The sequence below is a fragment of the Pelodiscus sinensis genome, chromosome 1 (assembly GCF_049634645.1).
Source record: "Pelodiscus sinensis isolate JC-2024 chromosome 1, ASM4963464v1, whole genome shotgun sequence".
NCBI classification, from domain to species: Eukaryota; Metazoa; Chordata; order Testudines; family Trionychidae; genus Pelodiscus; species Pelodiscus sinensis.
In genome coordinates, this window is record NC_134711.1 from 24741074 (window position 1) to 24766511 (window position 25438).

The following is a 25438-nucleotide window of genomic DNA, read 5'->3' on the forward strand; positions in this document are numbered from 1 at the left end:
AGACTCAGACCACTAGGTTGTCAAGCTGTTGAGATGACAAAAACGTGTACAACTCATAACCAGTTAAGTTAACCCAGTTTCTAACTGGTAACAGAATCATAGTGCTGTGAGGAAATCTCACAAATGAGAGTAGAAAACATTTTCAAATCTATTTCCCCACCCACACATACACACAGAAATTTCACTGGAGAGGAAGCAGCACTAGTAATGTGGAGTACTTTCTCCTTTTACTTTGTAACCCTTTACTAATCAACAAAGATTAAATCACAAAATGATACAGATGGTATCTATGGTTATAGGCCACCCTATTGTTCATCCTTTAGCTTTCTTTATGTAAAGGTTAACAGGTCAGTCTTAACTATGTCTGTCTCAGAATGACTGGCTTCTTTAAAGGAAAATGGGACCAAACACACCTGAACCATAGTTATTTTGTAGTTTTGCAGCCTGAGACAGTGGTGCTAAGGAGAGCCAGGTGACAGGTTAATGGATACTTGGGCCTTATAACAGCGCTGAGAGCAATTGTTTTAGCCATTACAGCTACATGGAGCAGACAGGGGTCTATGGAAGGCCCTGGGCCAAGGTTTGCAAGGAAAAGACTACTCCGGGGAAACAAGTATTGGGACCAATACTCTAAGTCATAACGAAGAAAGAGAATCTCAAAAGTAGCCCAGATATGGGTTAGGAATAGGGTCCAAAGGGTCAAAGAACAACTTTTGCTTTGGCCTTTTTGTTTTGGGACTTGGCTGGAGCATTCAGACACATCTCCTGAGCTGACTAGCCTGGGGAGGGCTGCAGAGACCCACCTCGTTGTGGGAAACTGAGGCAAGGAATGCCTACAATGTAACACTTGACCAGAAGAGAATGTTATGGCGCATCCATGCCCATATGCAATGTCCTCTGCTATTCATGCCTTAAAATATGAGGTGTCTCTACAATCATTAATCTCTTTATGTGACCATTAATACAATTATATACTATAAATTAATTCCTTCTCCTCAGATAGCTGTTTCTAGCTACCATTTTGGGGCCCAATCAATCCTGTGAAATTCTGAAAACCTCCTATTAAATGCTGTTAATGTTTGCAAGGGTGAGCTGTACCCGTTTGACCCCTCACTTAACCTCTCTGTGGGCATCATTTCAAAAGTAAGTGACAGGACTGTATTTCTCTCAGAACAGAATCTTGTGATCCTGCTTTCACACTGGATCCCCAGTTCATAGCACCCTTCTTCACAGCCACATCCTTGCCGTGTCCATGTGGGTTTTGGTCCATGTGGGTTTCTCTCTGGGACCCTGGGACCTGTATGAAAGTGCAGTAACTCAGAGAATAGCATCTTCAAGGGAAACATAATATTTATTTATCTACAGGAACACAACAAAGAAAACCATCATCCCCAAGCCTTAGCCCTTCTTTGCAAGTTTATGATAGTTCTCCCTTTGTCTCAGTCATACCCACAACTCTGGGGCTAGGTGAGGCAGACCACACACCTGCAGCCTCTGCATCTAAGTTTCATCTCTCAGTCAGTGACTCCCCTATCTGCACTATTTGCTTTTCATAGTCCCTTTATCCTGGTCCCCGGAATTTGGTTCATCTGGTTGATGCGTCTCCCCAAACAGGTGAGATGCAGACTTCTGGAAGTGGAGTCATTTATTATCCATTCAAGCACCAGCAATCGGGGATGTCTACAGCCATAGCCTTTGGGGTCCTGCAGACCAAAGCTAACTAAGACTGATTTAATCTTTTTGTTACCTTTTAACCAGAAAAAGAAATCACCCAGCCCATAGAATGTTCCTAAATCATACAGATATCTCCTGTGTTCATTAAAGAGGCTTAATCAAAGTCAGTGAGAATTGAATGTGCTCAGCATCTGTTTGGTTTGGGACACCGGAAGGAAAGGAAAGTCTCAACTTCAAATGGAAAAAAGGAAAAAGAGACAGAGAAGGACATAATCACTATTATTGGTCCCTTTCCCCAGGGCAGTCTAACATTATACAAAACTCAGATGCTCAGTTAGATGGACTTGCTGATAGTTTTTCCGCAGCTGGATTCAGCAAGACATCAGTTCTTGAAAGTCAGTGAAGTGTCGCTGCTGAATGTCAGCCTGAACAAAGAAGTGATACAGTTCCAACCTCAAGGGCCTATTGCCCATTCCTCGTGCCTTTCACTGAACAAAACTGTTAAAAGGTCAGGTAGAGCCATAACAGAGATAAGTAAAGACCAGAAACCGAAAGCTGTGCAGCCATCAGGACATTTACTTGCCTCAGGTGCATTATGAGGGATGATGCAGAAGTCAATGTCTTTATCATCTATTGCCCTATGTGTCTATGTGAGAGTGCATAGAACAGTAGGTAATTAGTCTTCATATATCACAGTAAGACTGTGACTATTAGTAATTATGTTTATTAAACCTTTGCATGTCAAAGTAAAAGGTGAGAGACTGTTGTCCCATTTTGCTCCCACTTCCTCCATTTCTCAGATGAGGGCCTTCCATCTTGCTAGCTCAACTCCTTTTCCCCATGCTAATTGCCTCCTCCCAGCAGGCTGATGGCTTTGGATTGTCATCTGACTTGCACTCAGCCCCTGCCCTTGTCCTCAGCATGTAGGCACTTTGAAGTCAGTTCCACCTCCTTCCCACCTCACAGGTAGAAAGGCAGTTGTGAGACCCATCAGCAGCAAGAGAGGAGAAGCAGATAACAGGGAGAGAGAGGGACCAGGGGAAAGCTGTTGGTTTTGGAAGGGGAAAGGTGAGTCATGTTGCAGTTGGCTCTTTCTATGAGTAGCAGCCTGGTACTATTTCCAGCAGACAGAAACTCCTCTCTACCACAGGTCTCCCTAGATTACTCCCAAAAGCCTTTAAGAAACTGACAAATTCTGAAGATGTTTTAACACTTTGCAATTAACCAGTGCTCAAGAGAGGGAGCACATTTTAGTCTAGCGCATATTTTTCAGTTTGCTAGCAAAGTACTAATTTTCACAGAAGAAAAATAAAGAAGCAAAGACAAAGAATTCCCAGAATGCTGATCACAAAGTTGCTTCTTCCTTTCTCCATACTGGCTTCTGATCTTGGAAGAGACTCCATCACCTCATGCACTGAGCATCTTCCCTCTCTTTCTTCTGCACCTCCTCAAAACACATTGTTTCCACAGAAACACTTTCAGACCACAGCTGATTTCTGTGAATGTAAAGTGCAGGTGAAAATTGTGCCTGCAGCCTGAGAGGCTGGCTCTTCTATAAACCATAACTCTGTGAAAATCTGTCCTATGGGACATAATCCTGCTTCCACTGAAACAATGGGGAGTATATCATTGAAAGCAGGCCTGGGTACTTAAATGTCATAACAAGAGTACAACTTATGATTGTGTTAGTGCTCAGATTAAGGGTCAGAAATGTGTTCACTTGTCATCTGGTCAAAACAAAACTGTGGAGACTTACAGTGACTCATATTTAGAGTTGAGTGACATTCTGACAGAAACTCCCTTACCTGCTTGACTGGAGACAGTGGTATTTACAATGGCACCATCCTAAGCCTACTGCAGAGAAAGATTTTCACCATGTTTGCACCCTCCACCAAACTACCTCTTGAATCCCTCCACCCATTTCCATGACAGATTTCTGCTGCTGGCCAGCTACCTAAAGCAAAACCAAACGCCTCTCTGCCATGTGTCTATAGCTGCATGTGTGTCACTGCTCCTCCATTTGCAGTGCACCATGGCAGGTCCCTCTACCTGCAGTGGCTGGGAGCCTAGTAGACAAGGAGGAATGTCACAGCACCAGTAAGAACATTTTTTCCCTCTCTTTCTACTTAACCTTCTCTCTCTTTTCTTCTTGCAACTGGTTTTTATTATTTATATTTGCTTCCTGGCATGACAATGCTGATCACACAACACATGGTTGAACTGTTAATGGTATTCTGAGATCATTAGTAGGGGTATGGAACACAATGACCATCGCCATTTCATGTCTCAGATGGTCAGTTGCCCCTTATTCCATGAGGTAGTTATGATGTTGATTGTCATAGTCCTTTAAATCATGCTTCTAGGGAAACTGTGAACACAGTGTATCTCTCTTACCAAGTGTTTCCCTGAAAGACAATCTGTATGGGACATTTCTTTAGTTAGCTGTTACTGGCCTTTTCATGCAGCCTAGTGCCACCCTGTGTTGTCTCCAAGGGTGGGGAAACTCCTGGGGTTTCAGGTTTTAATTTCCAGTCACAGTTCTGTGGCAGCCCAGGAAAGCACTGCCAGTCAGAGTTGGGCTTGTACTCCCAGCTGGGGTTGACAGACAAGTGCTAGCTTAAGCAAAGCGAGCACATTAAAAAGGGCAGATAGCATGGTCAAGCCAGCTGCGTGGGTAAAAACCCACCCAGAACTTCTAAGTATTTACCTATCTATAGCCTGAGCCACTGCCCCTGCTACATCACTCTTTCTTGCAGGCTAGCTCGAACACTACTAGCGTGAGTCTGTCTACCCATCCTGGAACACACTCTCCCAATTGCAGTGTAGACAAACCTAGTGAGAAAGGCGAGGGGGCAGGTTGACTACAATGCAAGGAACTGCGTTGTGTGGCCTGTATGTTTTTCATGAATGTATTTATTTTAATTTACTGCTTGTAAAACAGTGTGCCAAGAATGCAGCTAGAGGCTTTTGCCAAATTGGAGTCAATTTGGATTTAATATAAGCTCCTGCTGTGATAAAATGATTTTCCCACTCAAACCTGAACTTTCCTTTCTTTCCTGTCCTGCCCTAGCACTGCAACAGCTTCTCTTTCACTGGTTTGTCAATGTTGCTGGCATCCATTTCTTCAATGACTAACAAAGTTTGAATAACTGATAGAGGGAACGAAATGCAGGTTTCTATTCTTAATAAAGTTCATCTTGAGCACATCAGCACCATAAGGTACCATATCCTGCTTTCTGTGCAGTCGTGTGTGGGCTTTTAAAAACTGGATTTAGACTCTTTATTTTCTGCATGTAGGTAGTCGATGGCTGTAAAACTGTCAGACTCCTAAAGGTCTGAACAATTGAAAGAGTGACACGTACTATAGAATCTTTTACAGCTGTCATTGTATCAGTCCCTTTTGTGTGTTTGATTTTCCCCTCCCTATGGTGTTTTGAAATTAAAATTTCTGTACAAGTTACATGGGTATGTCCATACTGCACAGCTATTTCGGGATACCAGAGGTATCCCGAAATAGCTACCCCGCATCTACACACACAGACAGTTATTTTGAAATATTTTTCAAAATAACGAGCATGCTATTTCAGCATCCTGGTAACCTCATTCCACGAGGGTTAAGGGATGTTTTGGTACTGTGTAGACATGCCAAATTTCAAATTAAGCTATTTTGAAATAGATTCAAAATAAGATATGCATAAAATTTGCATAGCATGAATTGCATATCTTTTTTCAAGTTTAGGATGCTGTATAGACACACTCTATGTGTTTACATTGAAAACGATGGTCACTGCCTTCCTTGCTTGCCCTATTCAGGGTGTCTCTACACAGCCCTCTAAACTTGAAATAAGATACACAATTTGCACTACACAAATTGTGTCTTATTTTGAATCTATTTAGAAATAGTTTAATTTGAAATTTGGCATATCTACACAGCGCCAAATTTCAAAATGACGTGCTATTTCAAGACATCCCTTAACCCTCGGGGAATGAGGCTTACCAGGATGCCAAAATAGTGCGCCCGTTATTTTGAAAAATATTTTTGGTATCCCGAAATAGTCATGCAATGTAGATGTCCCCTCACTGAGGTGTTTAACTTTGCTTTCTGTGTTGGGTGTATGGAGACAGACTGATTTTCAAAATGTAAAGCAAGGCTAAAGTACCTGCTAGTGGTTTGAGGAGGGGGGGCTGGGCTAAATTGGGCATGGCTCAAGAAGGACTGAGAGGGAAGAGTATGTACACATCTGCCCTTCACTCTGCCCTCCACCACGCCCATCTTTCAGAATGAAGAAGTAGGACACCTTTATGTAAAGGGCAAAGTAGAAAAATATAGTGTTTATCCCTGTTTACTGATGTCCTGTAGTCCCCACCTCTCCAGCCATATATTCTACTCTGTGTTGGCATGGCCATCTCCTTTAGTATTTTTAACCTCATCAGCTCAAAGTCCTACCTCTCTCAACCTGTCCATTACCTCCTGCCCCTCCAGTCTGTCTATCTAATTAGATATTTATATCATGTTCAACACCATAATGTGTGAGAGCCTTGCAGAAAATAAAAACCTAGTTGTGCAACTGTGACCACAATTTTACTTGCTGTGTTTTTGTTGTCACTCTCTTCTCCTGTGCATGTGTATAAGGATCTTCTCTCCTTTCCTTTCTTCTAGCATCATCTAATGCCCTAACAATCTGTGGGAGCAGAATTAATTATTTCTTTCCTTCCTCCTTTCCTTTCTTCCCCAGGACCCTCCTCCCACCAAGCAGCTACTGATTATTATGTAAGGCTACAGGATATGCAGGCCCCAAAAGGCTGATTTTGCAGCTATAATCTCCTTAAATCCAGGCACTGGACTCACTTCCCATCCATATTTTCCATAGAGCTTATGGTTCCTTCAACTCAGACCTAACTTGAATGCTTAGTGTAGCAATACACTTGATGAAATTCTGGCCCCATTGAAGTCAATGGCAAAACTCCTAGGGTATGTCTACACTACCACCCTAGTTTGAACTAGGGTGGTAGTGTAGACATACCCCTATTTACTTCAATAGAGGAGTTCACTCACTGTCATTATAAAACACCTGTAAATAACAGGACAAGTCCTGAAAACCAAGAATCCATCTGGTTTTAGAGACATGAAGTCTCCTATGAGTATAGTAGTGGACAGTGAACAACAGTGTCAGCTTTTGCTCGTATTCCATTCTTTCTCTCTCTTAGCAAGCAGTACATTTCCATTTCATTTCACATGCAAGTAAATTGTTCAGGTGTTCGGGAAAAGATGAAGAGTCCTGCTTGTTGAATGAGTGGGAACTAGCCAATTCCAGCGGTGTACATTTTTTAACAGTGAGGGTAATTAACCGATGGAACAATTACCAGGGTGGATAGTGGATTCACCATCAATGGAAATTTTAAAATCATGACTAGGTGTTTTGACAGTAGACTAATTGGGAACCCAATAGTCTCAGGACATCAGACAAAATTACTACAATGGTTCCCTGGCCTTATGTGTCTTGCATTTTTTCATAAAAATGTATCACCTATATTTGAGGAAAACATCTGACCACGACTTTTAGTCACTCACTATTTCAATCTGATTGTGTACAGTACTACAGGGGACTCTGATAATATCTGATTGATCTGAGTGGCAAGTCAGTCAATGCCATAAATAACTCAGTCTATTTTTCCAGTCTCTGAAAATGTCATTTCTGTACCATACCTCATGTCATCCATTTCCAGGAGCTGAAATTTTAGACTCCTGTTTCTCACTTACAGTAATTTGCCTTGTTACTCACTGACATAACCACCTGACAACTCCTGGCAGACATTTGTTTGAGAAAGCTATTAAGAAAATATATATCTGGAACATTTGAATTATATTAATTAATTAATTATTACAGAGCTTAAAAGATTTACCAGACGTCTACTAGTATTAGCAGGGGATAAGCCTGTTAGCCTAAGGTCTGACGTGAAAGATAGAGGAAGAATTACTAGTGAAATTCATTGTTTTGTCTGCTGCTCCTGAGCAAAAGCAAATTAAAATGGACATGATTCTTGTGAGTTTCACTGCTCCACTTGAAGTTCAAAGTAGTGGCAGTAAGACTACCTAGCTCCTTGTCAATATCACTCTGCTGACGCTGTGGAATATATGATAAGCAGCAGAAACACTAGAATAAGCTATCTGCAGACTCAGGAAGACTGCTAATAGGCTACATTCATTTTGCATTTGGAATTAGAAAAACAAAAATCTAACTTTTTTTTGTTGATGGAGCCCAAATTCTGTAGAAATTGATGGTTCATTCAATAGAGACCTTCAGTCACTGAAAGCTTATGGCGTTTTGCCCCTAAATTATGGAATTGTAAATTGAGAATTTCTACTCAATCATGTGGAGTTCTTGTATATACACTTGATCTTATCCAAAATTGCAAATTATGAAATTATAGCATACTTTATTCAGTTTGTGCTTCCATTGAAATCAATGGAAAATTTTAGACAAAATCCAACCTTCATAATCAAGCTTTGCATCTCTATTTGCAAGTGATTTCTTTATAGTTCAATTATAATTGCAACATAATTTATCTTTTTTTAAAAAATGGCTTCTATTTTAAAAGATATCTATGAATCCAAAAGCTGTTTCCTTACGGAAAATATTTCCTAATCCGCTTTGGCAGGATTAAAATGTAAAATATTCTAGCACTATAAAAGAGAAGCTTCAGGTGGATTTTATATCAGTTTTTTCTGTCTTTGAAGATTATATATTATTGCAGCTGATAAATGAAAAGTTACCTGAATTATGGTATTAAACTTGCCTATATCTTTATAAGAATTAATTACAAGAAGTTTTCCTTAGGAAATATTGACTTGAGGCTAAGTTATTTTATTTATGTCAGCCTCTAAAGTTGTGACATGATTCCTGCATCTGAAAATGACAATTACAGCCTCAATCCTTAAATGTATTCAGGAGCCTGGTAGTAGATGCCCAAATATCTTTGAAAATCAAAACCTACTCTCTCATGCAGTAGAAATTGCCTGAACTGTACAGGGAAGTAGAAGAGGAATTCCACTTGAATTGCTTCCTGGAATTTTAGGATCAGATTCACATTTGTTTTACACTAAAGTTTTTATCCTGCAAAAACTTACACATCGTCTGAACTTTACAACTGCGAGTAATCCCACTGATTTTAATAGTGAAGTTAAACATGTGCAAAACTGCTTGCAGAATACAGACCCAAAAGAGCTTATTTTAAGCTATATTTTCTAGCTTAATTGGAAACAAGAGAATCTTATTAAGGAAACTTTGTATTGTATTGCTGAGCTCAGGGCATGTATTCCTAATAACTTAGATAAAGAGGTACAAAGTCTAAATAATTTCCAGAAAGCACATAGGTCCTATGTCTGATGTGGCTGGCATACATTAAAAAAATCAAATTTCAATATTTTCCAGTTGTTGCTATACAGCACTTAAATCCCTGTTTCTAATGTTGACAAATGTAATTTTGGTGGTGATTTCTGCATGCAATATGTAAGTGTACTTTGTGTGCAGTAATTGCAGATCTGTAGCAAATATTCATGTACAGTTATTTCAGTTCTAACTACTGCAGGTAAATGTTGACTTTTCATGGTGGCTAGTTCAAAGGAACTATGAGAATTTAGTGTATTTCAGTGAAGCCTATCACACATACAGGTGTTGAGGTGAGACGTATTTTTTTTTAAATATAAATAACTGGTTCAAGCAAGACAAACATTGTACAATTTGTCTTTTAATTCTTTGATGATATGAGAAAATTGAGTAAATAAATTAAGGTAGTCAAAAGGCATTTTAATTTATTCAACTAGCATGTACTCAGCAAATCACTGTGGGTCTAATTGTCCTAGAAAGTATTACAGGAAGATATATTTTCATACAAATGAGCTCTTCACTAAGAATATGTAAAATGCCTTAGATACAAACAAGTTTTATTTATCAAACACGTACAAAGACCTTATTGTTTCCAGCATCTTTCAATGTATTTTTATTTCATACAATCAGATTGAAGAGACAGAGGTTTACACTGGACATAAGATATGGCTCCAACCTAGAAAAACCAGAACAGAGACACTAAAATGGATCATTTAGATAGTATATACTACAGGTTGAACCTCTCTAGTCCAGCACCCTCAGGACCTGATCAATGCCAAACCAGAGACTTTGCTGAACCACGGAAGGTCTAGGACCATTACTAACGCTTTCACTGCTTACTGGGCTTTTAGAAGACATTTAGGGGTAAATTAGGGCTGAATAACAGCACAGTACACTCAGAGCCAGGACTAGAGGCTGTAAACAAATTTTATGAGACCATGGGAAACTTGTCCACACCCATGATAAGTGGACATCCAGCTAACTAAAATCATGCCAGACTACGATGTCATACTAGAGAGTGCCGGTCTAGAGAGGCTCAACCTGTAATAAATGAACTAATTTAACACAACTTTTATCTTTAGATATTTCTTATTTTTGCATTGCTTTTTTAAAAAAAAATCAATATCCGTTATATTCTCTTAGTCATGATGAGCCTCACTCCACAACTTTTACACTGAGTACCACTTACACAAAGAGCCCAGTTAGCTTCAGTGAAATTATCTGTGTGAGCAAGAGTTCCAGAACTGGATCCCACTTACAATTCGAGCATGTTGCCTTGATATGAAATGTAACTTCAGTACCTAATTGTGCAGTTCCCTAAGCCAAACACCACTCCTCCCCCACTCAGGTGAATGTCAAGGCAGAATCATTAAAAATGACACGTCTTTACTGCATAGATGGTGGACCTGAATTTTCATTGCACTACTCCAGTCAGACATCAGTGTAATGCCTTTGAAACTATTGGTATAAGACAGAGTGGAAAATCAGTCCTTAGAATGACAGTCCAATGGTTTATCTTTTAATATCCCATGTGATATCAAGTACCTGCTTTCCTAATCAATATTGTAGACTTACTGAAGTAAGAACATAATGGGGGGACTCCATATGTACTCATATTAGTAAGGTTTGGGAATTTGTCTTCATGCTGTTTTCTCATCCAACCAATTGAGGGAAGCCAGACAATCATTACACCCATGAATGAACTCACACTGAAACATGATAAAAGTCAAAAATCCCATGTTGCCTATGGGCGGCGCTTTTCACAAAACCATGACTTTATGTCTGATCCTCATCGTCGAAGGAAACCTGCACAACACTTTCAAACAACAAGCCTGAGAGCTTAAATTTATAACTTTGCTAGACACTAAAAATCATGGACTGTGCAGAGTCACTGGATTTATGGCTTATTACAACAATTCACACCTCCCTAACTCTCTCTTTTTGTCATAATGGGATTGTCTACCTTGAATAGTCCCTTATGATATGTGCTAACTATGCTAAACAGTGTGTTCCACCTTGGACTTTGCTGTAATACAGGGAGTACTATTCCCAGACCTGAAGAAGCGCTCTGTGTGGCTGGACTGCTTGTCTCTCTCTCACCAACAATAGCTGAGTGTCCAATAAAAGATACCACCTCACTCTCCTTGTGTCTCTAATATCCTGGGACCAATAGGGCTACAATTACACTGTGTACAGCTGAGAATCCTATTATTTATGGATTTTTTTTCTCAGTTTTTTTCCATTTGTTTACTTTGGGTATTTGGCAGCACTTCATGCATATTCAGTTTCATTGTATTCCGTTCATAATCAGCTAGTAAATCAGTTTTGTCCTTTTGTTTTTTATGAGTCTTTCATGCAACAACAAAGAAGAGAAAAATGTTCTTAACAATAGGCAAAAGGAGCTTTTAAAACCACAATATTAGCTGGGGGATTAAGGGACAGGACTTCAATTTGTTTCTTTTGTGTAGTGGGTTTCATGTTGGCGGTATGTCTAACTTTCTTACATTTAATATTCAGCTAGATTTCATAATTGTGTGACATTTGTTTTTTATGTAACCTATTTTGAAGTTCTGGATAAAAAGGTCACGTTTTAATAATAGTGTATGTAGACATGCAAAAAATGAAAATTTGGTTACATCATCCATTAATCTCCCTGGTTTTGTTTTTTTGTTTTTCTCAAGCTGCCTGTCTCATCCTGGGCTGCATGATTTTTCCTGATGGCTGGGATTCAGATGAGGTAAAACGGATGTGTGGTGAAAAGACAGACAAGTACACACTTGGGGCTTGTTCAGTCCGCTGGGCATATATCCTGGCTATTATTGGAATCTTGGATGCTCTGATCCTCTCATTTCTGGCATTTGTGCTTGGCAACAGACAAGACAGCTTGCTAGCAGAAGAGCTCAAGTTGGAAAACAAAGGTAGGATTGCCTCTGGGAATGATATTACTCTGGGCTGCCTCAAGGGCAAATACTTAAAAAACAATTATCTCTCTTTTCTTTTTAGCAAAAAATAGCACACTCTCTTATTTTGTATTTTGATGGGGAGGTTTAATATTATTTTAAATCCCAGATCAAAGAACTTCTTAAGTTACAATAATTTCTGTTCTGTTAAAGAACTTTCCTGATTTGTACTTAACATTCTGGAAGGAGTAGATAAAATGGGTTGGGTTTTTTTCATATTTGCCCTTTAGTTTCCTCACTTGTTTTCTGTTTCATTATCATTTAAACTTTACCATCTCCATCTTTGTCCATACAGCTCTCTAGATTTGTTCTTATTTTGATTCCTTTAAGATTTTGCATTGTAATGTGAATATCGGTGGTATACCATGTTACTGTGTAATAGAAAGATACAAAGAGAATGGATGGCTTGTCAGACTAGTAATGAACTATGTAATGGGATAGCCCAGGGGTAATTACAGGCCCACTGACAGGGTAGATAAACAGGGCAGTTGCCCTGGGCCAAGTGTTTCCAAAGAGCCTGGGTTCCCAGTCTCCACCGCCACTACCACAGGAGTGACAGCCAGAATTCCAGGCCCTTTGAATTGCCATCAGAGTGCTGCATAGCATGCTCCAAGTGACTGTGAGGGCTGGGGGAGAAGAGTGGCATAGCATGCTTCAGGCATCATTGAGGGCTGCAGCTACCCCAGTCCTGTCCCCTTCTACCTGAGGCCCCACACCTTCCAGGAGCATGGAATTGTCCCTCCATACCTTGCCAAAGGGCCCAGCAAGTCAGTCAGCCCCACTGAGTAGTTAATGGGCAGACTGGAGGCCCTATTCACGACTGCAAAATGTTTTAATGTACTTATTATCATTATTGTTATTTATTATTCTTTACTATTATTTTCTCTGAAGTCTGGACCTTGACTACACATTAACCAAGAAATTTGGACCTTGACAAATAATTGACTACCTCAGGATGACCTATGTCAGTGTTTTTCAAACTGGGGTCTGCAAGAGTACTCCAGGGAGTCTGCCAGCCCTGCTGACAAGCTCCTCCCCCTCCTTATCTCCCTCACTCTCTCCCTCAACTCCTCTACTTCCCTCCCAGTGTCTCCTGCACATCACAGAACAGCTGTTCAACTACATGCAGGAGATCTGGAAGCATGGAAGAGGAGCAGGGGCAGAGCACATTTGGGGGAGGAGTGGAAAAAGTGGGACATTGGGGGATAGGGTGGAGTGGGGATAGGTCCTGGTGCTCAGTGGGTAGGCTTGGGGGCCACAAAATATTTAAATCAAAATGGGAGTTCTCAGGAGGGTGCCAAAGTTTGAGAACTGCTGGCCTGTGTACTAAGGCACCATGCTCTAGTGATTGAACAACAGGGCGCCAAGCCACAGCAGCAAAGCTCTAACCCATATTCTGATTCCACTTACTGTCTTGCCTTGGACTAGTTTCTAAGCCACCTCACATGGCTTTGGGGTAAATTAATAATGGAATGTTAATGCAGTAATTTAGGAATGTGACATACTGCTAGGTTGCTGTTGATAATGATAATAAGCATTCTCCACCGCTATGGCTACATTGGCATGATCTTGCGCAAATACTCTTTAACGCAAGAGTTCTTGCGTTAAAGTATTTGCGCAACAGAGCGTCTACACTGGCATGTGCCTTTGTGCAAGAGATGTGCCTTTGCGCAAGAAAGCTCTGATGGCCATTTTAACTATCGGGCTTTCTTGTGCAAGAAATTCATGTTGCCTGTCTACACTGGCCTCTTGCGCAAGAACAGTTATGCAAGAGGGCTTATTCCTGAGTGGGAGCATCATAGTTATAGTGCAAGAAGCATTGATTTCACACTTTAGAACATCAGTATTCTTGCGCAAGAACTCCCCGCCAGTGTAGACAGGCAGCATGTTTTTGCGCAAGAGCAGTTGCTTTGGTGCAAGATCGCGCCAATGTAGACACAGCCCACCTCTCGGAAGCCAGTAGAAGCATAACGCTGTTCCTACTGCATAGGTGTCTGCATCTTCAAAGCATTTATGCAATTATTGCTAGCTAGCACAGTTGCCATCAGTCAGTACATGGAAGCCAAAGCCTAATATAACTTGAAGACTAAACTACCCACACAAGTCTAGTCCTGGCTATTGCCCTAATAAAGTGTTTAGGAAAGTGTGTACTGTCACTGCCTTTAAACTACATGCTATGTGGACAGATAAACCGAGGGCCTCATTTTCCAGGTCTGTCAGTATGGCATCTTTCTACAAGAATGACATTCACTTACCATTTTAATAGTAAATTCTAAAAGGAACATTAATATATGTGTCTTCTAAGATAGGCATAAGCACATTTAGGATTTTTCTCAGGAAACCGAGTATACAATTGAAACTAGAAGTGAGCACAGGGTCAGAAATTTTGGCTTATCTGAATTTCATCTACCAGAATTTCAGATACACCTTTTTTAATGTACTGTACTGTACTGTACTGTACTGTACTGTATCTCTTTAATGAATATATTAATTCAAGGTAAAAAGCTGGATGATAAAACACTTCCACCTTAAATTTGTGAATGTTTATTTGAATCTTGCTTTGCCAAGATTTGCGTTGGCTCTAATTATACCACTTTTATACCTACTGATCCTGGGGGCATACATTATGGCTAGATCTACACTGCAGCCAAAGTTTGGCTTAAGGTACTCAATTCCAGCTGCGTAAAAAAGGTAGATGGAGTTGACATACCTTAAGCTGACCTTCAGTGCCATCTTTACATTGTGAAGTCAATGGGAGAAATGCTCCCTCCTACTTCCCTTATTCCTCTCAAGGAGTAGGAGTTCTGACATCAACAGGGGCGCTCTCTGCATTCAATCTAGTGGGTCTTTACTAGATCCATATTTCTCCATAGTCTAGACATGACCAACAAGACCCAGGATTGCTCTGACCAATGCTAGCTGCAACTGTCCCATATGAGCTATTTAGAGATTACTGAAGTGCAAGGCCACTCACGCAGCATGCCATGACATACAGCTGTCTGTGCTGGCTCTACATCAGTCAGGGTACGTCTACATTAGCCCCCTAGTTCGAACTAGGGAGGCTAATGAGAGTGACCGAAATTGCAAATGAAGCACGGGATTTAAATATCCCGCGCTTCATTAGCATGTTCCCAGGTGGTCGCCATTTTGGAAATTGACAGGCTCGGAATAACTGCCCAAGTCTACATGTGGCAGAGAAGCATGATTCCGAGATAAACCCCTTAGTTCAAATTAACAGTGGAATGAGGAACATGCTAATGAAGCGCGGAATATTTAAATCCTGCACTTCATTTGCAATTTCAGTCGCCCTCATTAGCCTCCCTAGTTCGAACTAGGTGGCTAGTGTAGACGTATCCCCAGAGATTCCCCTACGGAAAGAGAATGCCTAGCATGTCATCTTCTACCACAAAAAAGCCAGAGATCTGACTCTTATGTGTTTTGATGCTGTGGAATAGCTAGGCATGGGAGAAGAGACTGCAATAAAGTATACGCATAGAAATATTATTAACTGATACAGTAAAAGCACAGTGTCATTATTGGAGGTTATTAATGATTATAATTGTAAGATTACTTTGGACCCAATCCTGCAGTTTTAACTCAAGCAAACTATTGACATTTAGAATAGTTAAAAGTGAATGCCCCAAAATAAAAACCATGTCTTATAATTCTGAACTGGACTGCTGAGGACTGAGAAAAAGTGTGTCTCATGTAAGACAGATTTATTTTTTTCACCATTTCTTACTCATCTCTAGTTTATTCAGGTTTGAAAGTAAATCTAACACATCAGACAATCCGTGTTCTAGGTCTGATTAATATAACTCAGTCTGGAATGTAATTTTCAAGGCATAGTCTATATGAAGTTTTTCTAATGTATAACTTCTGTGTTACAATCTGTATATATATTTTCATGCAAAATCAGCTGTAACCTGAAGGAATGATGCATCTCTAAAAAAACTCATGGGCTGTGTCTAGACTGGCCACTTTTTCCGGAAAAGCAGGCGCTTTTCCGGAAAAAGTTGCCAGCTGTCTGCACTGGCCGCTTGAATTTCCGCAAAAGCACTGACGATCTCATGTAAGATTGTCAGTGCTTTTGTGGAAATACTATGCTGCTCCCGTTCGGGCAAAAGTCTTTTTCCAAAAAACTTTTGCGCAAAAGGGCCAGTGTAGACAGCAGAGATTTGTTTTCCACAAAAAAGCCCCGATCACGAAAATGGTGATCGGGGCTTTTTTGCGGAAAAGCGTGTCTAGATTGGCCACAGATGCTTTTCCGCAAAAAGTGCTTTTGCAGAAAAGCGTCCTGTCAATCTAGACGCGCTTTTCCGAAAATGCTTTTAACGGAAAACTTTTCCATTAAAAGTATTTCCGGAAAATCATGCCAGTGTAGACGTAGCCACATGGTATTTATGCTGTCAATGAAAATTGGGAACAGAATCGATAGCTGTGCATGGGCCTGACAACAGAAGGTGGGTAGGGGGGCGACAAAAGGCAGATGCCCTATGCCCAGCAATTCAAAAGAGCCCAGAACTCCTGGACCTTTAAATTGCCACCAGACCCCTGAGGGCTTGTGGGGGTGTGTCATGTTGTGGTCTCAATTCCTGGACCCACCCTTTTCACCTGAGGCCCCCCTTCAGGGAGCATGGAGCCAGGACTCCCACACCGTGCCCAGGGACCTGACAAGTCAGTCAGCTCCCCTGGCTGTGCATATTTTGCTTTTTCTTACAGGAATCAACAGTATGGCTTAAAGCACTGTATATTAACAAAATTAATGCCAATCGGTGGGGTAGCACAGGATAAGAATTAATCTACATTTTAGGCTTCATCAAAACCATTTAAAATGAGCCAGCAATACCAGGCATTTACCTTGATGTTTTCTATAACAGTATAATTTAACATGTTGAACTGTAGTAATTTTAATTGTGTAAAATTCAGGTTCTAACCAAAGCGTGACATGATCACAAGAGTTGTATTTTCCATTTCTTTTGGAAAAAGGATAAATATTGTGAATGCAAAAGGTTCTGCTTTCATGCATGTTATGAGGCATCCGTGTATAGGTGTTCCGGATGAAACTCTCCTCTTCAGGGAAAGAATCAAAGTTACACCATGCAGCAAACTCCACGTAGACAGATATCAGTGAGATTGTGAGGGTTAAAGTGCTCACCTTTGACTGGATAAGCTGTCAAATCAATTTTTCTGAGTTTCAGGGCTATTTTGCTGTGTGTCTATTTCAGCAAAAACAAAGAAGAGTCAGGTGGCACTTTTCCCTGGAAGGGCAGAACAAGAAAGGAGGGTTAACACCCAGGCTCACTTTTTGAGATTAGATGATCCCAGGTGAGAAGTTTGAACTAGGAGTTCCCCATCCTAAAAAGCCCAGTGGCTGGTCACAGGGAAAGGGAACAGTGTGCTAGGCAAGAAACCCAAGGACAGAGACAGGAGCGATTTGCTCCTTCGTGATGGGGCAGTGGTGCCTTAGTTCAAGTTTCTGTAAGGAATTAATTTACTTTGTACAGTTTTCACTATCTGTTGCAGGCAAACAGGACTTGTGTACATTTGGTAAATAAATAAATGATACTAGAATATCCCTTGACTTTACCTTGCTGATTTCTACTCCAATGGAAAACTGACTTGAAAATCTCAGAATCAGTTATTGCTTAGCAAAGGGGCAACAGTGCACTTGCTAGGGATACTGTATGAAAAAGAACTCTTCAGTAGTCATATTGTGCCTAAGAAAAATAGCTTGCTCACATACACGTATTGCTGATAATAAATGTACATCAAATGCTGCAAAATTGTAAAGTCATAACCCATGTTCCCTCTACATTTTTCTATGTAGAGAATAAATTTTGTTATGTGCACCAAAGCATGTGTAAATGTGCACCATCAGTAGAAATACATGCTGCTAACTTTAGGCACTGTAGGTGCTCTGCTATTCATCTGGGTGGCATATGAACCTCTCCTGGGTGGCTGCTCAAGCACTCAGTTTACAGGACACACTGGTCATAACCACGCTCACATGTTTCCATCAGAAAGATATAGAAACATACAACTGTGTGTTTTCAAACTTAGGTGCCTAATTATGAATTTTAGGCATCCAAGTTGGAAAAATATGCCCGTAGTGTACACAAAAATTCAAATAGTCGACGTCCAACTGAAGCAGGCATGCTGGGCTCCTTTGTCCTCCAGCCATTCATAAGAACTTCATCCATTCCCCTTCATTCTACAGAATCACATACATTGTGGTCTCCTGTGATATAAAAATCGAATATATGCACATTTTGTTTCAAAAGCTGGCACTTAATTTTCTATAATTTAACTCTTTTGCTTTTATTCTCTTTCTTTCTTTGACATTTCCTTTCCTTGCCACAGCTTGCTCCTCTCTTCCATCTTTTATTTGCACGAGGTTAGGAGTGATCCACATGTTTCCTCTAACGCAATGTTCAGGGTGTTTTTTTTACTGCTTGAAACTCAAAACCAGTGGTATTCTTACTTTAGAAGGAAGAGGAAAACTACGTTGGTGCTGCTCTTTAGCGAATCAATTGCTACAGACAACCACATATACCAGATAATTATCTCGGACATGAACTACTCTAATTTTCATAGGTGCTGAATATAAACTGAATCACTCGTTTAAGTGCCAAATTTTAGACATGGAACTCTGGAAAGCCTGGCCCTAGTTGAGAGTTTCCAAATATAGTTCTCTGCCATTTGAACTAAGACAAAAACTCTGTTAAAATGGTGAAGGACTCAGATTTTCTTTTTCAGCTGCAACAAGCTACTAAAAACCCAAGCAGCTCGTACATACACTATAATCATTACAATTAAATGCAATTGCTATTTACTTTGTTTAATTACATTCCATTTTCTTCAATACAGCCTACAACATAAGTCTCACACAATGCATTTACAAACCTTTTGAAACATAAGGAAAGTTTGAAGGTCAGTCCCATACATTTTTGAACTATAATTTCACAAGGAAATGTTAAATGCAAATCCAAACAAATGTAATGACCTATAACTAAAAGGCAATTTAACCAACTCTCTTAAAACTATTCAAAAAAAATCTTCACCTCTGGAGTAAGCCTAGGTGTTTTCAGATTATATCAATTTTGTCAGCCAGAACTAAAAATAAGGCTGCTTATGATTACAACCTTAACTGTGGTGAGAACATCACCTTGCCAAAATGAGGAACTCACTCACACACACCACTGTAAGTGGGGTCTACCCACTGTTTCATAAAGACAAATTATAACCTCTCTGTTACTACATATGATTCTTACAGTAGAGCATTCACATTTTCCCCCAACAGTCTGCTGTGATATTAACTATATAGTCCATGTTTAAACTACACCTATTTCATGTAATATAACTCAACAAGTCCATAGTGCTTATGGAATCATTTTGACCTCAGATACATTCAGGCAAATACTATTGATTTCAGTGGAAAAGATATGTATGTATTAGAGCAGGCCTGGGTAAAACATGGCCCGTGGGCCATATCCAGCCCACCAAGCCACTAGATCCAGCCTGCAGAGGCAGCGGGGAGCCTCAGGCAGGCTCCCCAGCTTGACCCGCAGCCCTGCGCACCCTGCAGAAAAGCAGCTGCAGAAAAGTGGCTGCAAGGCTCCATTTCTGTTTTGAAACTGAAGGGGAGGAGGGACATTTTAGGAGCGGCCCCACCCCCAGCACATTCCCATTGGCCAGTTGTTGGAAACCAGACAATGTGTAAAGTCAGTGGTCAGTACAACGCCACACAGGCACTGTCTTTGTCACAGTTTTTGGTGTACCCAGAATTATGTCACCTTTTACCCTCTGCTCCCAGCATAAACATGTCTTCCCTGTGCTTAACTGGCTTTTGGCTCCCTGATACCACCAGGTTATTAGCCCAGAGGAACGTGTGTGAACAGGTAGTGCCAAGACTTTGCCTTGCAAAGTGGTGCTGGAACAATTTTTAGGATTTGGGTGCTGAGCTGCACACACACACCCTGCTTTACCCTGTCTGTGCCCCTTTCTGCCCTCTGCTTGTTTTTCCTGTGTGCTGCTTCTCTGTTGATTTCACATCATCCCATAGATGTTGTGTGTAAATGGGTATCCACTGTGTTAGCTTGCAATGCTTAATTAACATCCCACAGGAGAGAGAGAGGTGAATAAACATGGCCTGGCTGACAGAAAATCTTTCCCTACCCCTGCTGATGACTTATACATACCGTATCTAAGAATGTATTTTCAGTATATATGTATAACTGCTTCTATAGTGCCTGCACATGAATGTCACAGCAATATTGACCAATGTGACCCTTGCTGTCATTTAAGACCTCACATGACATTCTTTGATGTACCAGCATGCACTTACCAGAACCAGGACATTCCTATAACTCCCTTGTCAGCTGGCATTAAGGGATTTGGAGGTCATTGTCCTCACTGATGGGTTCTAATGGAGAAATGGGTCAAGAGCAGTAAGCAAAATATAACTTAAAATGATCAGGAATAGGCTACCAGACCATTTGTTGTTTTTTCCAGGAATAGACTGTTATGGTACAAAAGACAGCAGCAGGCCTTTTGCTTAGAAAAGATACAGAGGGAATGTAGAGAAGCATCATTAAGATTACGGGAAAATGACAAGAAATAAACTATGGTAAAAGATTATGTACATTAAATATTTACCACATCGCAAAATAGTCTGTGTATTTTGTAGTATGTACATTCATAAAGAAACTTAACAGAGGCTAGGTCTACACTACACCTATTTTGGAAAAAGGTACACAAAATACACTCTGCATTTTGCGTACCTTTTTCCAATTTTTTTTTTCGGAAAAGGCTTTTCCAAAATTTGACCCATCTACACTGGGTCAAATTTTGGAAAATACCCTTCTTTCAGAAGATCCCTTCTTCCTTGTTGAACGAGGAAGACAGGGCTTCCAAAAGAGCGCATTTGCTCTTCCGCAAAAAAAAATATCAACAAAAAACAGAAAGAGTAAACACGTTCTCTGGACACCGCAGAGTTTTTCCAGGATACCGCAGTCCAGACATGCCCAAAGAGAGGAGCAAATTTCTTTATTTTGCTGTCCACAAAAATAAATAAAATATACTGAATAATGGGATTTTAAAAATATTCATACAATTTAACAGTTGGATTAAAATAGAGGCCTTTAACAATAAATTAAAATAACTAATAAAGTAAAGAACTATCCGACATTGGTACAGGTTGATGTATTGGCTAATCCAAGAATTCCTGTTTCGCCTAACTTTCTGTGATAAAATAAAATCCCCTCTCCCCCAAACATAAGCATGCATTAATCTACTAAAAAAAATAAAAGACCATGAATTAAGGGTACCCACTGATTAATGAAGAAAGTATGGAAAATGGCATTCTCCTTCATGGAAAGAGGGATCTTCTGCTGCTAAACTCTGTGGGAAGCTTCATTCAATAGCAATATTAAAGAAAAAAAGACCCCTGACGAATCAACTGAATGAGGCACACAATGCTCCCACTTCAAGGCATACTGGTAGATGTTTTTCCCTAATTAGATTTAATAATGTCTAACATTAAAAATAATAATTTTGACTGCCCATATTATATTTTAAATCCACAGCTATTCAGGTGGTTTTCATAAGCAGGAGAAGTGAGTGGCATAAATGTAATACGTGAGCGCCGGGGTGAGGAATGATTCTGAAAAAGCTGCAGGTTAAAGAACATGCAGTAAAATCCCATACTAACACTAGACATTGTAATGTTATGTTCAAAACTTAATAAAAGTCAGGAAATGTTTGCTTGCAATGCATGGGCATAGCAATGGTGTATTTCGGGGGCTTTAGGTCCCCCAAAATTTAGGGATTGCATTGATAAATGAAGAGAACACCAAGTTTGACACAGAAACTCATTTATCTCAGTTATTTAGTCATCACGGTCTTGTGTCTTTCTATCACAATCATAGGGTTTTCTATATCTATAAAATCAGACCCCATTTGAGCCAGGATTGTTTCTGAACTGACTTTAATGCTTTTTCAGTAAGCTGACAGATACCTTGCAGGAGATGAAGCTAAGCCATCAGGTCAGCCTGATAGAAATCGTTACTATACATTTGAAGCATGTCTTGATGTTGTGTTTCTTTTACATTTTGGAGTTATGAAAGTTTCAAGAATTTGAATTATTTTGTTGTTCAAATCTTAGTTGAATCCTGGACACTGTAAAATTAATTAGTTCAAAATATCTTCAGTTCTAAAATACTTTTGCTGAATTGGGGTAGTTGGGTTCGCCTGTATCCATCTGCATTTTGCTGAGAATTTCTCTTTTTCTCGAGCTCAGGCATTTCAACAATCTCCAGCTGATACATGAGATATCAGAATAAACTGTAGCTTGTATTTGCTGAGATGACCTGAAATAAACTGAGTCATTTTTATTTTGAAAAAATTAGCCTACTATTGCTGAGATGCCAGCACTTCTTTTGTTCCAGTGTCTTAGGAAACGAATATGGTCATTGGCTCCCATTTGTAAACAGGAGATCTGTATATTGCCATCTCTGTCTCCTCCTCCTAGACACTGGAAGGAAAAGAGAAGGGATGGAGAAGGCACCCCTAGAGTTCTCCCATCAGAACAGAGCACCTTTGTTCTCTTCTATATTTGTGTTGTGTTCCGCCACAGAAGCAGCTCAACTTAAACACTGCTGTTAGATCTCAATATGCCGAAAGTCTCCTCCTTCCTGAATTTGCTGGGCAAGCCTGTAACAATTTTGCACAGCCTGAACTCAGGTGTTAAGCACAGTACAAGCTTTGGATCAATACAAATAGAGATTTATAATCCAAAGAACATTCTCCACCTCTTTGCAATTTTAGGACTCTCTAGATCAAAAGCAGGAGACTAATGCGTAGAAAGCATTCTTCAACTACTTAATAAATCCAGCAGTATTGCTACATGCAATAAAGAGTAAGAGTAAGTAATTTCTTGCTTCTGAGCACAGCAGCAACAGTTCAGATGCATTTTATTACATTTCTACCTTAGGGTACGTCTAGACTACAGGCTTCTGTCGACAGAAGTTTTGTCGACAGATACTGTCGACAAAACTTCTGTCGACAAAGAGCGTCTAGACTACATTGAGTTCTGTCGACAAAGCAAGCCGCTTTGTCGACATGGTAGTGTAGACGCAAAGGACAGTTTACATTCAATAACACCTTCTGTCGACAGAAACTCTGTCGACAGAAGGTGTTATGCCTCGTAAAATGAGGTTTACCAGCGTCGACAAAACTGCTGAGTTCTGTTGACGTTATGTCGACAGAACTCGGTGGTAGTGTAGATGCAGGTATAGTTTTGTCGACAAAAGTCCACTTTTGTCGACAAAACTCTGTAGTCTAGACACACCCTTAGTGATCTATAAGATGTGAGTGATGAGAGCACATTAGGTAGGAACTATGAAAAACAGCTGCATTATGCAAATACCTGGTAACTTGGATGTATCTTTTATCTATATGTGTAGTACAATAGTTTCCTATTTAATTATTACTTTTATCAATACATGAATATAAAGCTAGTTTAGCATAAATGAAAATGATTAATTTTATATTAAATATTTAGTAATGGTATTCTTTATTTTAACTAACTCAATCCAAAACATGAATCTTTTGGGCAGGTTAGGCCTGATCCTGTAGTTCACACTCAGGGAGCAAATTGTGTAGGAATTTTGCTCAAGTAAATTGAGTCCATTATTACAAGTTATAGAAGTTTTAAATGGCCTTGTGAATCTTATTTAAATCATTGCCAGAATTCTTTGAGAACAGTATTTCAGGTGCCATTTCGCAAGTGTTGTAGGAGCCAGTATTTGATATGGTATCAAACAGAACATGCTTCCTTTGAAGATCTAATGTAACACTGTGCAATAGTGCCTTGCTAATACAGGTGCAAATAAAACTCTGAGAAAACACAAGAGATCAGTCAGTTGTTATACCAGAGAGCATACACATCCCTCAGAGAAACTGAAGTACTGTATGTCAGAAATGATTCAATATACTCAAGTGGCGAGGAGTCCTGTGGCACCTTATAGACTAACCGAAGTGTTGGAGAATACTCCAACACTTCGGTTAGTCTATAAGGTGCCACAGGACTCCTCGCCACTTTTGCAGATTCAGACTAACACAGCTACCCCTCTGATATTCAATATACTCAGATATTAAAGAGAAGATATAAATGTCAAACACCTAACTGGAATTTGGCCATAATAGTCATGTTGTAAAAGTATGAAAGCATCATCTCTGGGACAAGGACAGCCATGAAAGCACATCCTTAACAAAAATGTGGCATTTGGCAGCATGGCAAGAAGTGATACCAAATGGTTAAAAAGAAAATAAAAATCTGTAGCAACCTTTTAACTGCTGGCTTTATGTGCCCTTTCAGAATTTACCTTCAGAATCTAATTGCTGAATTTAGAATGATAATTGAGAACCCACTGAGAATTAATTGGCATGTGGCCTTTACACTTGCAGCAGCAACACTAGCTATCTAAAGAACAAAACTACCTTCATTTATTCCATCTCATTTTATAGGTATTCTTCCTGCTGTTCTGCAGTTGTTAACTTCAATTCTGTATGGACAAAGCTGGCACGTTAGGAATAATAAATCTGCCAGTCAAACACCATGGCTGCCTTGTTTTCCTGAAGAAAGATGGGAAGGTTTTCTTAAATATGTCTTTCCAGGCCTTTGTGACATGACTAGCAGTCATAAGTTTACAGCAGCATGCAAAATCTAGTTAGATTGAGACATTATATTTAAATCCCTTAGCCATAAAGTAGTCTATAAATCACTAAGGCTATGTCTATACTATGGAATCCAGGAGACACTTTTTGCGGAAGAGCAGACACCGTCTTTCAGAAGCCCTGTAAACCTCATTTTCAAGGAAGAAGGGCTCTTCCAAAAAGGAAGGTTTTTCTGAAATTTGGCCCAGTGTAGACGGACCAAATTTTGGAAAAGCCTCTTCCGAAAAAACAATTGGAAAAAGGTACGCAAATTGCGGAGCACAATTTGCTTATCTTTTTCCGAAAAAGAAGTGTAATGTAGACATAGCCTAAAGTTTATAAAAAATTGGGTCCAGTCTTTAAGAAATACTTCTGACTGGCGTGCATCTTATAGTCCTCATGATGAGAAGGACTTACTCGAGGAAGGGAATCAAACCTGTGTACACTCATACCAGTAGTCAAGCAGCTGGCATCCATGGACATTTTCTATGAGAATATTTTCTCCTGCCCATCAATTAGGGTGTGTCTAGACTACATGCCTCCTTCGACGGAGGCATGTAGATTAGCCAGATCGGAAGAGGGAAATGAAGCCGCGATTAAAATAATCGCGGCTTCATTTAAATTTAAATGGCTGCCCCGATCTGCCGATCAGCTGTTTGTCGGCAGATCGGGGGAGTCTGGACGCGATGTGCCGACAAA

The 25438-nt window shown here is 40.0% G+C and overlaps 1 protein-coding gene across 3 annotated transcripts in view; it reads left to right on the forward strand.

The window, feature by feature from the left end:
• LHFPL3 (LHFPL tetraspan subfamily member 3) overlaps positions 1 to 25438 on the forward strand; it is a 412985-nt gene that overhangs the window by 267555 nt on the left and 119992 nt on the right. For all 3 annotated transcript variants that reach the window (XM_075926941.1, XM_075926945.1, XM_075926935.1), the window contains exon 2: positions 11744 to 11980. In XM_075926941.1, the coding sequence (XP_075783056.1) occupies positions 11744 to 11980 (237 nt within the window). The remainder of the gene's footprint in view (positions 1 to 11743; positions 11981 to 25438) is intronic.